The sequence below is a fragment of the Petaurus breviceps genome, unplaced genomic scaffold (genome assembly GCF_028583685.1).
Source record: "Petaurus breviceps papuanus isolate PSGF00001 unplaced genomic scaffold, PetGlider_PUasm1.0 90692, whole genome shotgun sequence".
Classification (NCBI taxonomy): domain Eukaryota; kingdom Metazoa; phylum Chordata; class Mammalia; order Diprotodontia; family Petauridae; genus Petaurus; species Petaurus breviceps.
The window spans coordinates 8347154-8362250 of NW_027187313.1; the positions used below are offsets into that span (position 1 = coordinate 8347154).

A 15097-nucleotide genomic window follows, 5' to 3' on the forward strand; every position below is an offset into this window, starting at 1 on the left:
ATAGGGGTTGAAAGGAGTGTAATTGCTAAAGCTCTGTGAGGTGGCATGTAGGAAGTTGGAGGATACAGACAGGTTTGGTTAATTTATGTGTGGAGAGCCAGTAGAAGGGTGGAGACAGGCTGATTTCCAACTGGGGTTGCCTGAGTAGATGAATCCCTTCCAAAAAATAAAAGGAAAAACTTGGTGTTGGCAAACTTGAAGTCCTTGGAAAAAAATGAAGATGGGAAATACCCACTTGCCATAGCTAGTACTTCTCAAGTACTTTCTCAATCTGGATGGCCCTATTTCTAGCACAGCTTTAATGAGAACACAGTGGGGAAAGGCCCTCAGCCAGAGAAAGTTCTCACTTGTTTCTGGATTTTGAGAGTCAGTGGATGTTGAAATCTATTTAGTGAAATTTGTCAGGAGAAAGATGATAAACGTAAAGATGGACGTAATTTGAGAATGAGAGTCAGTTCTTAGATCACACCTCTGAGATTTGTCTATGACAAATTCCATGACCTGTCATCAACAAGGTAAAGATTAAGTAGAATCTAAACTTCTTGAGGGCAGGAACTCTTCATTTTTTCTTTGGAAATAACAATATTAGCTAACATTTACATAATACTTCAAGGTTCATAAATTGCTACATGTACATATGTGTTTGTATGTAAATATGTGCCTATATTATCTAATTTGGTTCTGACAACCCAGAGAAGTCAACAGGAATAGGCCCTGGACCTGTAATATCATTGGTATAGGAAACTCACAGAAGCGTCAACTCCTTCTACTAAAGCAAGTTGGCAATTTCTCTACCAATCCCTTTTTATTCTTCTTCTTCACCATGAATTGCCAATCTTCTGAAATTAGGGTTGAAATGTGGAATATTGCTACACCATGACCTATAATCACAGATGTACTGTGGGGTTCAAGTCTGAAGATTAAAGGTGAAGTGGTGATCCAGGAAATAAAATAGAAAAGGTCTTTAAAGAAAATTGATCTCTGCGCAATTGTTCTCTCATAGATTTGATCAAATCTCAGGTGATGTTTCTTCCAACTATTTGAACCAACCTAATGGACGAGTTTTTGCCTTTTTTGTATCTCTGATGGTTAGTACCGTGACTGGCACATAATAAATGCTTAATAAGGGCAGCTAGGTATGCAGTGGATAATGTGTAGGACCTGAAGTCAGGAAGACTCATCTTCCTGAGTTCAAATCTGGCTTCAGAGACTAGCTGTAGCCTTGGGCAAGTCACTTAACTCAGTTTGCCTCAGTTTCCTTTTCTGTAAAATGAGCTGGAGAAGGAAATGGCAAACCACTCTAGTATCCTTGCCAAGAAAAATTCTAAATAGGGTCACAAAGAGTCAGACGAGACTGAAATGACTGAGCAACAGCAACAAGTTCTTTATAAATAACTGTTGGTTGACACAATTTAGAATTTAGAATTAGGAAGAGAGTTTAAATGTGTCATTTAATCCAACCTATATCTGAACTGATAGTTCTCAGCTGGGTGCTGGATAGATGATTTTTAGACAAATGAGGTACCACAAATCCATATACAGATTATCATGAAGAAGGAAGTCAGAACCCAGAGCCTCTGCTACCATTTGTTCTCCCACCCTTGACCTTGGGTTCAGAACAATTTCTAGACTCCAATCTGTTCCTAATCTCATCCCGAAACTCACACTCTTCAGCTCCAATTTCATAGAACCTACTGCTTTCTTGCCTGTCTCCTGCCACAGCTCATTTTGACCTTTCTCTCTAGAGAACATGAAGAAATTATTCTTCCCCATTAGGAAAAACTTTAATATCAGTGGCAGCAGCAATAGTATTTGGCTGTTTGTTCTTCCCCTTCATTCCTGAAGAGGACAAAAATGACATCACTATGTAAGAGTCAAGTTGTCGTGGGTTCCACTGTGGCTGATTAGACCAATATGAGCTCAGAATGCTCCACCACAGGTTGGGTAGAAAGAGTGGACACTCTAAAGCTGCACATTCTGCATTTCCTTTGAACTGTTTCAATTATGCTTTGCTCACAGAACGCTACACGTTCTCTGATGTGGGCACACCATGCGGAGGTCCTGTGCTAGTGTCTACCATGTCATGCAACCAATTCCAAAGTTCTTCAGAGAGTAATAAAAAAAAAAACTATGAAATGTTCCAGATTGACAGATTTAAACAAGAAAACAGAACACAAGTGGTTTATGTTATTAATCATTTAACTAGGGATAGGACCCAGATCTGTGACTTCATTGAAATAGAGAACACCTGGATAAGAAAATTTTTTTCTACCAATGCAGGTTGGCACCTTCCCTAAAACTTATAATGTTAGAATTTCCTGGAGTCACTAAGGAATTAAGTGATTTGACCAATGTGACACATAGCCAGTATTGTTATCGGAAGTAGGATTTGAACTTGGTTCTTCTGAGGTCAGTTCTCTGTTCACTACATGTTGCTTCTCAATCATTTAATTTTTTTCTATTTCTTAGGCAGTATTATTGTTATTGTCAGAAACAACAATGAACCAAATCTTCTGTAAAGCCTTGTGGTATTGATCTAATATGGCTGGACTAAATGACCTCTGAGGTCCCTTCCAACTTCGGTATTCTGGAATTCCCTCTCCTTTTGAAGTTGCCAGTACAAATTCCACTATTCCCATTTCACAGAGAAGGAAACCAGGGTCTGAAGATGCCATGTTGATTTGTCTAGGGTGTCAGTCAAACAACAGCAAAACTCAGTCTTGAGAAAATAATTTTCTACCTCTAAAAGTTGTACCTTTTTCATCTATGACTATTTAACCCTGGAATCATCAGTTATTTTATAGATAGGACCCTGATGTGATTATTTCATGATGAATCCCTCTGTCAAACTATTTGCTTCAAACTATTTACTGTTTCCAAGATCTATGAGTCCCTCAGTGCGGGATCAGTGACCCAGATTAATGACTCAGTGGGGCAGGCCTCAATGGGAGAACCATAGCCATTTGCAGTGACATTTAAATATTCTGCCTTGCAGTTTACTTATCTGTCCTACTAGTTTGTAAAGTCCTAGAAAGAAGGAACTGTTTCTTTCTTACCAATTGCTGCATGTCCTGGCAGTATACCTTGAAGGTTCTAGACCAGGAGTGGGGAACTTGTGGCCTTGAGGCTACATGTGGCCCTCTAGGTCCTCGATAAATGGAATTGTTCTATACAGTTTGGATTCAGTCAAAGGGCTGCACCCTTGCTCTAGATCCTTAAAAGTATTTGTTGAATTGAATTCAGTCGAATTGTTGAGTGACTTCTTTAATAACTTAGATGAAAATCTGAGTCATTTCTCTTATAGAAGCTGCTTTTTTATTCAGATAATACTGGGAAGTTCAAGTTGTAGCTGGTTTTTTTGGTACTTTATTTGACTTCTAAGGAACTCATCAGGTATTCTCAATGGAAGTGTTATTGGGTTTGTCAGCTGTAATGAATTAAAATCTCCTTAAATCTTAACAGAGTCAAAAGATAATATGACCCCAAACTGTGAAGTAACATTTGTACAGATTTTGTGGACTTCATTCAAAATCACGCTTATTAGAAATGTTAACTATTTAATAAAGACTATTAGAAAAATCATGGTGGAATGTACCTTACTTGACCCTCTGGTATAGTTTATCTACTCCTTGATAAGATTTTGAGATTCTTCATTTTACTCTTTAATTTACTATGTCAGTCTCTGAATGAATGAATACTGACTTCTCAAGTCACATACTTAGACTTCGATGCTCGTCCACCTAGCAATTGGACAGAGCACATTAACATATTAGCCAGCATTTATGCAGCATTTCAACATAGGTAGAACACTGTGCCTCTGAGACTCACAACAACTCTATAAGATAACTATGTCCACATCATCTCCTCCATTAGAAAGTGTGTTCCTTAAGTACAGGGACCCTGGGTTCGATTTTCGTTGTATTCCTGGGGCTTAGCACAATTCCTGGAATATAGTAATCCTTTAACACTAGAAGGGCCAGTCCTGTTTGGAATTCTCCATTCTGTTCCCAAGTGCTTGTTGACTGACTGATTGAATCACAAAAGTAATCTATTATCCTTGTTCTGCTACATCCACAACACTCCCATTACATGTTAGGGTGAGTCCCTTCTATAACTCTTACATTTCAAAACTGGCCATAAAACTCATCACAAACTTGTCTTTTCTAAAAGATATCACAGCATTTCTAATGAAATTATCTAAAATCCTAGTTAGAACCTCCTGGTCATGATAGAAATAATTCTCACTCCCCTTTGTTCCTTGTATCTTTTAGTCACTAACACATAAAATAGCCCAAAGAAGGCGACAAAAGTGCATAGGTTATGCAGGAGCATTTGTTATAAGAAAAAAAAGTCACGAATACCTCTCTAATCCTGATCTTTTCTTTCTCTTTCTTTAGCCATGACTTCCTTTTTTTTTTTTTTAAGGTAATCTCAGTTAAGTGGCTTGCCCAGAGGCACACAGCTAGCATCAGAGGTCAAATTCTATCTCATGTCCTGACTCCAGTGCTGGTACTCCATCTCTTGTGCTACCTACTTGCCCCTAACCATTAATTCCTATGACATTTCATTTGGCATGATCTAATTTTTCGCACATTTCTCTCTCCAACCACATTATAGGTTTTCCAAAGGACAGAGACTGCTTCTTATACTTGTCTTTTGACAGTCACCCTAGTAATGTGCTAAGAACACAGTGGGTGCTCAACAATCCTTGTTAACTTAATTTAAATAGGGCAACAACAATAACAAAAAAGACAGCAAGGAAGGCAGAGACTGTCTTTGGCCTCTTTTTGTATCCCAAGCACTTAATAAATGTTTATTGATTGATCAATTGATTCATTCCTGTGTGCCTGAGTGGTGGTCAGATGTGGGTAATAGGGTATATGATAGCAGGTAAAATTTGTGATGCTAACACGAGTTCAAATCTCAGTCTTGTTATTTATCATCAATATCAGTATATATATATATATATACACATATATATATGTATATATATATACACACATATATATATACATATATATATATATATGTATGGGTCACAGTGGACAGAGTGCTAAGCCTGGAGTCAGGAAGACTTCTTCTAGAGTTCAAATCTGGTCTCAGACTCTTACTAGCTGCATGGCCCTGGGTAAGTCACTTACTCCTGTTTGCCTCAGTTTGCTTATCTGTAAAAATTAACTGGAGAAGGAAACAACAAATCACTCCATGATCTTTGCCAAGAAAACCCCAAATGGGGTCATGAAGAGTTAGACATAAGTATAAGACGGAACAACAACCACAAAAATCCATGTGTTAACTTTTTCTTTAGATCTCAGAATCCTCATTTATCAAATCAAGGCAATGAGATTCAGATAATCTTGAAGGTACCTTTGGGACATTTGATTCCTATTCCCTGTAATACTGGCAGGTGCAATTTTGATAACCAAGTGTAACATGTACTTTGTGTTACTCATTGCTGGGGAATCTCAGGGAGTCATCAAAAGTATGTGACCTTCATATTTTTGCCAATTTCAAACTGATATTCCATTCATTTTTGGAGGTCTGTGTCATGGAAATTTAGTCTGGAATGTGGTCCTCTTAGGGCCTGCATGTTTTTCCCCAACTCCTAAATGTCAAAGGCCAACTCCCTTCTACATAAACAACCAACAAATTTCCTCATCATGTAATCAGACTGTGTAGGAAGGCTTATTTATAGATTCACCTTGGCTAGAGGCAATACAAGGTAGTATATTAACAGTTTTAACACCTTGTCATTTGAATAACCTGGGAAAATGCCTACAGGTCTGGAAAAGGAGAATAGGGGAAGGAGAAAGAACAGATTTGGAAAGGGATGGATGAGTAGCAACTTTGGGGAAAACAGTTTGCTCCCAGGTAAGAGATGGTACATGAGTTAGGGAAATAGGTAATAATTTCTTACAGGACAGAAAGATTCTGAGATAGCAGCCAAATTCTAATAGACTGCTAGAAGGACAAATGTTTATACCTTGGATTAATTTAACACTTTTCCTCAAGGCACTTTAAAATTCTTTCCTTTGTAGCTGTGAAATCACATAGAAAGGATAAGACATATGTACAAAGCATTATAAAACCTGAATATGATCATTGCCATGGGAGATGCATATGACTCTTTGTGAGATGGTTATCTATAATCCTTTAGGACTCACAACAATAGTACAGGTACCTGCCCTCATGAAGGGAAATCTTATAATAATATGCAACCAGTCCCTAATACATTATGCTAAGAACACAAAGCATGCTCAAAAATGTCTGTTAGTTTAATTTAATTGGGGTAAAACAACTTTGTTCCTGTGTATGATTTTTGCAGATGGGGATGATAGTAGGTAATTTATTAAGCATACATAGTGGGGGCTTCATAACTGCTTATTGTATAAAAGTTGTAAAACCCCTGTCTTTTATAGATGAAAAAACCCTAGAGGCATTTAGAACTGAGGGCATCTGCTCAAGGTCAGGCTTCTTTAGTTTTGGTGCCAGTCTAGAACCCCAGGGTCCACATTCATTTCTAGGACTCTGAAGAATACTTAGATACCTATTTTTTCCTTTTCAAGATAGACTATTAAAATTTTAATTTGATTAAATAACTTTTGGCTTCATCTTTTTCATTTTGGTAAAGGTATACAATTTCATTCTGAGGAATTGTTGGGGGCCAAGGGTGCTAGAAACTAACACAAATGATCATGGTATGCTAGCCTTAGACGTCTCTACCAGAACTTAATGCCTAGAGAAGAGTAGGTGCTTAACAATTGCTTGTAGACTGATTTTTGACTGACTCTACTACACTTGAGTCTGAATTTAGGAACCTTGAAAAAATAAGAGAATCAAGTTTTATAAATTATTGATATTGCTTAATTGATTGATTATGGATTAATTAATATTAATATTGATCCTTAGAGACCACGGAACTATTGCTCAATGAGTGATTTTTAAAAAAAATTCTTAAAAATTTTTTTTTAATTTTAAAAATTCTTTCTCTTTTTACCGAAAAAAATTTTTTTTCCCCCAGAAGCATATGTAATGTCTGGTGTGAGAAATGACTTAATTTCAACAATGATTCTTATTAACAGATCATCTGAATGTGACTGAGAGGTTCCAGGCTCAGAGGGTACAAACTCTACAATGCTTCCTTCCCAAGAGACTTGGCTTGTTTGAACTTCCCTTCTGGGGTGTGTGTGTGTGTGTGTGTGTGTGTGTGTGTGTGTGTGTGTGTGTGCGTGTGTGCGTGTGTGTGTATGAGTGTTCCCTACTCCAGTGTTGGCTGACTGCAAACCGCCTTCAGACTCATGGCTGATGGCCAAATGAGAGTCAGCTCCTTGTAAGTTTCACAGAGAGATTGTTTTGTATCATTTTCCAACTGTCAGTGAAAGCCCCGCCTCCTACTCCCACCATGTAATTTCCATAACACTACAAAAGCCTGTGCAATCCCAGGACTAGCGTCCTCAGACAGAGAGGATTCATCCATCACTGTAAAATCTCTCTGCTACAGGTTATCCTCGTTACAGCAGGTGAAATGATACAGGTAAAGCATTCACCCAACCTCTTAGAGAGTGGCATGGAACTTCGGGATTCAGAGAGGTCTTTCAAGAAACTCTGGTTCACCATCCCAGCTGCTGTCCTGATATTAGCCCTGATTGGTCTAATAACTTATTATTTTCTCTATTTCAAGGTAAGAAAGAAAAAATACATAATTTTATTGCCATTGTTATAATGATGATTGTTAATGATTGCTATTATGATTCTCTTCCTCACTCCTGGTATCCTCAGCAGTGTAAGAAGTAGGTACAGTGAAGAAATTAGTGAGTTAAAGAAAAATGAATCAAAATTCAACTCTTCCCTGTACTGTGGCACATGGTTGGTGGGATTTAATGTCAGAACTAGTTATCATGGGTTTTCAGTTCCTATTGATGCAAGATGTCATAAAACAACTACTGGCAAATTCTCACCACATCTTGGAGACTATTGAAAGAAATGCAGCTTGGTCTGTGCTGTTAGTTGCTCCATTGACCACTTCCTCATCTAATCATTTCTTAGCAGGAAAGAATGCTGGCACCATTCATTTCTTGTAGTAGTATAGCTTAGTGTAGATTGGGGTGAAATCAGACTTGGAAAAGATTTGTGGACTGATAAATTTGGGGTTCTGATCTGGAAGAATGATCGATGGAATATACAGGCATTAAGTTATGGCACTTTGGGGTGTACAAAAAAAAAGATATATTACCTACCTTTTTAGAAAAAACACAACAGTGTCATACATAGTAGATGCTTAAAAGCTTATTGCTTGACTGGACAAATGAATGAATTTGATGAGGTTGATGACATGTTGATATGAAGGGATAATTAACAGTAGAAGGCAGTTCAGTTGGCAAATAAATGGAAAGATCACTGAAGTCAGAATCAAGAGACCTGGGTTTTAGTTCTGATTCTGCCACAAACAATGTGCTCTCAGAAAAGCCACCAAACATCTCAAGGTCTCAGTTTCTTCATCTGTAAAGGGTGTGGAGGTCAACTAAATATTAAAAGGTCTCCTCTCAGGTTAAAGTTCAATGTCATCTAATCTTTGAATAGAACAGTCAGGGCATGTTTTAGAGGTTAAACTATAAGAAAGATCACTTCAGGCTGGGGAAGTCAGGGAAAGCTTCATAGAGGAGGCAGAGGGAAGTGTGAATGCCTATTAATCATAGTGCCTGTTAATGCCTGGTAATCATGCTGCTTATCCAAATGCCCTAAAAAACCTATCCGGTTACCTGCTCAGGCTAGGTTCATAGAAGTTGGAGTTTTAGCCTGGATATGGTGTTGTTTACTGTTCAGCCTGCTCTAAGAAGCATTTTCATTGACTGTGACCACAGACAAAGTAGAAAGTGAAAGTTGTTTTAAGACTTAGCTTGGCTGGGTTGGATCTTCTTATTTCTGAGAGTGCCTACTATGAATAGAAAGGACCCAACACAGAACATTTAAAAGTTACATGCTTTGGGTTGAGAGAAGGAAGTTCTGGACTGAATTTGGTCATCAAGAAATCATATTTCTAAAAATAAATTTTATTGATATTTTTTATATTTACAGTCTAATTTTCTCCCAGCTTTTTTCTACCTTGCTCTAATCAATCAATATGACAAATAATTTTTTAAAGAAATGAAGGAAGAAAATAAATTCAGTAAAACCAATCCTCATATTAAAAAAAAAACCTGAAAATATAAGCAATGTTCCACACTCATGAGCTGTCCACCTCTGCAAAGAAGTGAGGGAAGGTTTCTTCTCATGTGTCTCCTTTGGGGCCATGCTTATTCTTTGTAATTTTGTAGCATTCACTTTTAATTGTTCTGTGATTATTCTTTTTATTTGCATTGTTGGAGTCATTGTGTATATTATTTTCTAGGCTATATTTACTTCACTTTACATCAGTTTATGTAAGTCTTCTCATCCTTCTCTGTGTTCATATTTACTATTTCTTACAACATAATAATATTCCATTACATTCCTGTATTGAGGAATAATTTTACAAATTTTGTAGACTGTTAGTTGTAAGAAATCTTTATAGAAGGAAGGGACTAGAGGTCATCTAGTCTGAGTCCCTTGTTTTACAAATTAAGAAACTGAGGCAGAAGACAGTTAAGTGACTTGTCTAAAGTTACATAGAAAGTAGCAGAGCTAAGATTTAAACTTATGTTCTTTGTCTCCAGAACCAATACAATGGTGCCTCCTTCTATCTTGATAGGCAAGATGGGATAAAGGAAAAAATGCTGGATCTGGAGTCAGAAAAACTTGGGTTAAAATTCTACCTCTGATATTTAGTATTTATGTGACTCTGAGTTAGATACATACAACATTTCTGGTTCTCAGTTTCCTGATCTATAAAATGGAGATAAGAATACCAACAGTGCCTAAATCATAAAGCAATTAGAAGTATCAAATGAGATTTATGCAAAGTTCACTCCAAGCTTTAAAGTGCTATCTAGTATTTACTATTATTATTTTGGAAAGGCAGCATACCTATTTACTAGTTGTGTGATCATGGAAAAGTCATTTAAATTCTCTGAGCTTAGGTTGACTTTTGTAAAATGGAAATAACTGTAAATAAACTGCCTAAATAAAAGGGTTATTGTGAAGAAAACACATTGTACATTATCACTATAGGTAAATGAAGCTATTTTCTTCTGAATAGATCATAGCGTAGCAGCATTGTCAAGTTGTAAAGAACCTTGGAGAGCAACTAGTTTTTGATCAAGGAAGTGTGTTCAATGACTGGGCATTTTTTTTTTCCCACTTGAGACAATAGAACCTTAGAAGTAGAGGTGACTTCTGAGTACATTTGGAGTGTGGGGAGAGCATAGCCTGGGGTTGCTGGACAGAGCAAGGATTGTGACTAGCTAGAGGGCAGTATAGAATTGTAAGTGTCCAGAAAAGAAATTGGACTAATGTAGATAAATCTTTAACTGACTAAGCAAAGCAGATTGATTTATCCACTCCACTGACCTACTGTCTTTTTTTCCTCCCCTACTCTACAGGGTCCAGAAATTTGTTGGGCTCAAGCAAGTATAGACACTGAAGCATCTGGTGAGTAGACTGGAAATTGTTCCCTCCTCCTTCCCTTTCCTCTCTCCATCCATGGATAGAGGATACTACATGAAAGGAGAGAAAATCCAGGAATCTAGTTTTGGTACCATTCCCTGGATTACAAGGCCTTTTCTCATAATAGCCTTTGAATTAAATTAGTGTAAATATTGCAGATCCCCAGTCTAGAGCTGGAATGGGTCTCAGAGGCAGCCAGGTGGGGAGTGCTGAACGTAGAGACAAGAAGACCGGAGTTCAAATGTAGTCTCAGATATGTACTAGTTGTGTGACTCTGGGCAAGTCACTTAACCTGTTTGCCTCAGTTTCCTCAACTGCAAAATGGGAATCCTGGAGAAGGAAGTGGCAAACCACTCCAGTATCTTTGCCAAGAAAACTTCATAAAGATGAAGTCACAAAGAGTTAGACACAGATAAAATGACTTAACAACAACTAAAAAAGCACAGTGTCTGGCACATAATAGGTTCTATATAAATGCTTATTTTCTTTCCTCTCTTAGAAGCCATGTAGCTCAACTCTCTTGTTTCATAGATGAGGAATCTTGAGCCCTAGATTTTATAGTGCCCGATGTCACACAGTGTTAGCAACCAAAATATTTTAACTAAATTTATATTTATAAAATTTTATGGGAATTAACCAAACCTGGGACAAAGTATATTTTTTTTTCAAGAATATATTTGTTGCATGGATTCTTGTTATGTAGGTAATAGGTTGCATAGATCACATAGGTATTAGGCACCTAAGGTGGGATTTGAACCCAGATGCCCTGAGTTTAAACCTAATGTTCTTTCTACTGTGGCATTATGATATGCTAAGTGGTAAAAGATAAGAGTATTGGTTCTGGAGTCAATTTCTGAGTTCGAATACTAGCTCTGTTACTCTGTGACATTTAATCAATCGACAAATATTTAATAAGTACTTGTTATATATTAGTCCCAGGGGAAACAGACAGGAAGTAGTCCCTGCCCTCAAGGAATTAATATTCCTGTCACAAGAGACAACATGTACATTTTTCGGTATAAACAGAATAATTACAAAGGAGTTTAGGTGGGAGTGCACTAGCAATTGAGGAAATTCACAAAGGTCACAGTGCTTAATCTGACTCCTGAAAGATGTAAGGGATTCTGTGAGACAGAGCTGAGGAGGAAGAGCAATCCAGCTATGAGACATGACCAAAGCAAAGGCATGGGGATAGGAGATGGAGTGCTGTTATGTGACGAACAGCAGGACCAGTTTAGCTAGACTACTGAGTGAAAGAATAATTAGGATAGAAAAGTAGGTTGGGTCAGATTGTTGGGGACTTTAAAAGCCAAACAGAGAGTTTATATTTCATCCTGTAGGCAATAGGGAGTCACTGAAATTGAATAAGGACCTGGTATTATTGGACCTGCCCTTAAGGAAAGTGGTAGCTGTTTGGATAGATTAGTGTAGAGGAGAGACTTGTAACAGGGAGACTAAGTAGGAGATAACTGCAATTCTCCAGGCAAGAGGGGAAAAAGACCAGAACTAAGGTAGTGGGACTCAGTTTCCTCATCTGTAAAATGGTGGGGTTCGCCTAGATGACCACTAAAATCCCTTCCAGATCTAAATCTGTGACACCATTTTCTAGATGAGGAAAATGAACCTCAGGAAGGTTAATTAACTAAAATTTGTCCCAGTCTTCTCTCCCTCCTCCATGTCCCAAGTTCTTAGTCGTGAGAAACAGACTGTATTCTGATTTATAACTTCTCTATTTATATACATGCCCTTCATTTATTTAATTATATACTTTATTGATTAGCTGATTAATATTTATTAAAAATGGACTGTAGTTTGTACCAGCAAAAGAAAATATAATCCAACAATAAAAATAATAGTTCACATTTACATAGCCTTCTTCAGCTTGCGAAATGTTAATGTATTCTCTAGGAGAATAATGGAATTTTGAAGTAATTTTGTTCTTTATTTTTTTCCTCTTTTGTAAAGATTCCTTAAGTCAAATGAACTGGAAATGGTCTAAAATACCGACTTCTTGCATGGAGAAAACTGTACATCAGAAACTGACGATCACTCAAAATGGCACATTTTTGATTTACGGTAAAGTGAAGAGAAATACTAAGAGCCACATTCCCTTTGCAGCTCAAGTGAAGAAGGGAAATGATGTTCTAATTCAAAGCCAATCTGAAGAAGACATTATCATCCTCCTGGGAATCCATGACTTGAATGAGGGTGATGAGATAAGTTTGAACTTGAATGATGACGATGTCAAGCCTATTGAGAAAAATTCCACTCAGACTTTTTGGGGGATTTTTCGAATTCCTTCTTATGATTCTTAGGACCTTGACTCTCACTTTCCTCACCCTCCAGAAAAACAGTGGACTCCAGTGCTAATGGTTTGCCTGACTGTATATATCAATGCAAACAGGTCTTCTGCAGGGTGATGATATTCTTCCCCTTCCTCCTTTTGAAATTTGCTGTTCAATGAGGTTGTGACTCAGAGGACATAGATCTGAGAGGGAACTTCTCTACAGAAAAAGAATAAACGTTCTGTTAGAGTATGGGTGGTTGGGAAAAAAGGCTCCTGGAGGAGTCTCCAGCTGAGTTTTCATTTTCCATGGTCTTCTTAGATTTGGCAGTAAGTAGTCCTAATCCAAAGGGAATATTGGTGGGGCATTCCAAAGGCAACCTCATTCCCATGCTTTGGGAACCATCCACTACCCACATAACTCTTGTTTGGTGACTCCAATCCCTCTCAGAAAAAGTGGTAAGGTCAGCCTTGAAGGGTTACCTTACAAACTGCCAAAGTATATCCTACCTAAGAAATGTTCCTTGACAGAACAGAATGCTATTCACATGTTGACCAGAGTGGAAGCCTTTGGGACAGAAACACAAATGCCCATGATAGGTTGACCCAGTTGCACTTTATTTATAGGAAGTTAGTGATTTTTTGGCTTCCTCATACTCAGGACACATAGCTTTAAAGAAAATCATGGGGTGGAAGGATGTTCCCTGATCTTCAGCCAGGGCTCTCTCATTATTCTACAGCTAGAGGATATGTGAATGATGTGACCAAAGTTATCAATAGTTGTTCACACCACCATGACTCTGTCCCTTCATGTGTTGTCATGCTCTAGCCTTATAAGGGTCTATAGACTGAGCATACAAGAATTCTCTTCATCCTCTCATGCCTGGGTGGGGGCTAACTAGACCACTTGAGAGATCTTTCCTTTGATGAAGTTACAGTTCCCTGCCTCCTATTTTCCAGTGAGGAAACTCCAGTGGTGGCACTCCCAACTAGACACCTTGTGTCTTAGTGTAGGGAATACCCTGTCCCAGCTCAAGGCAAGGACTTTGGTGCCTTCTAAGATGCTTTGCCCTTGTCCCCTTCACTCTATGCTCTGATAAAACAAGAGACAAACATGAAGCTTTCATCCTTCAGTCTTGTAAAATCTACAATGGTTAAAAAGCTATGTTCTAAGACAACTTATACACGCACACTACACATGTATATATATATATATATATTATATTTATATTACTCATTATACAGTCAGGGAGATGGACTGCACTAGACAGTTGTACCAAGTGCAAATGTAGGGAACCCTTTCCTTTCACCTGTACACTGGAGAGGGCTTGGGTCCAAGTCTTGGACACTGTCTATTTCCTATATCTGAAAAGTTCCTCAGGAAATTACAATTGCTCAATTTGCCTATTTATAGAATTGCTGTGATGTTTACTACTGTTGTGTTTGTTAGACTCTGCTTTCCATACATAAACTCATCCCTGTCCTTGCCCCACCCCCCCTTCTCCTTGGGATGAATGTGATGGCCTCTTGGGGCCCAGCCCAGGCCAATCAGTGGCTGAAGAGGCGACTGCTTGTAGTTGAAGTGTGGATGTTCTTCACCTAAACCTATTGATCAGTATGGAAAGTTGTGAAGGCTTTCTAGTCATCAATTCTGCTTTTTGATATGTGCTTTGATATAGGATTCATTCTGTTCAAGATCAACTGAATGCTCTGTAAATTCCAATAAAGCACATGTTGGCCACTGGATTGCTGCTGATTTCTTTGTATGGCTTTATTCTACCCCACATCCTAGTGATCTATCAAATTTGAGAACCCAGGTCTGAGAATTCTTTTTGTGTGGTTCATAATATGCAACAGGGCTGGTCTACTTTCATATTCCTTCCACTTGCTTTAGAGACTACCTAGAGCTTGCCAGTGATGCACCCTACTCTTCCTAGACAGGGTCCCATGTTTCCAGTTTTCCCCTATGGTTTTCCCACAGCCAACTAATGATTTTGACACCTGAGCAAACATCACTCATAGGCAAAGGAAGCAGTATAAAATTCATCCTTGTAACCTTGGTAATTCAGATTGTGAAAATCACAAGAGAATTCAATAAGACAGATTTAGTGGAGCTATATGGAGGGGGGAGAATTAGTTAATATACTTGGTCTGCTAAGACCGGAGATCTTCATCTGGGGCCTGGGAACCTGTTTTCAAAAAATACTTTGAAAATTGTATTCAAATATAATT

The 15097-nt window shown here is 38.0% G+C and overlaps 1 protein-coding gene across 1 annotated transcript; it reads left to right on the forward strand.

Moving 5' to 3' along the window:
• Positions 1 to 7423: 7423 nt before the first annotated feature.
• TNFSF18 (TNF superfamily member 18) lies at positions 7424 to 14611 on the forward strand. The gene is made up of 3 exons (XM_069065568.1): positions 7424 to 7681; positions 10518 to 10566; positions 12547 to 14611. The coding sequence occupies exons 1-3, from the start codon at positions 7526 to 7528 to the stop codon at positions 12894 to 12896; spliced, it is 555 nt and encodes a 184-aa protein (XP_068921669.1). The 5' UTR covers positions 7424 to 7525; the 3' UTR covers positions 12897 to 14611.
• The last annotated feature ends 486 nt before the right edge of the window (positions 14612 to 15097 follow it).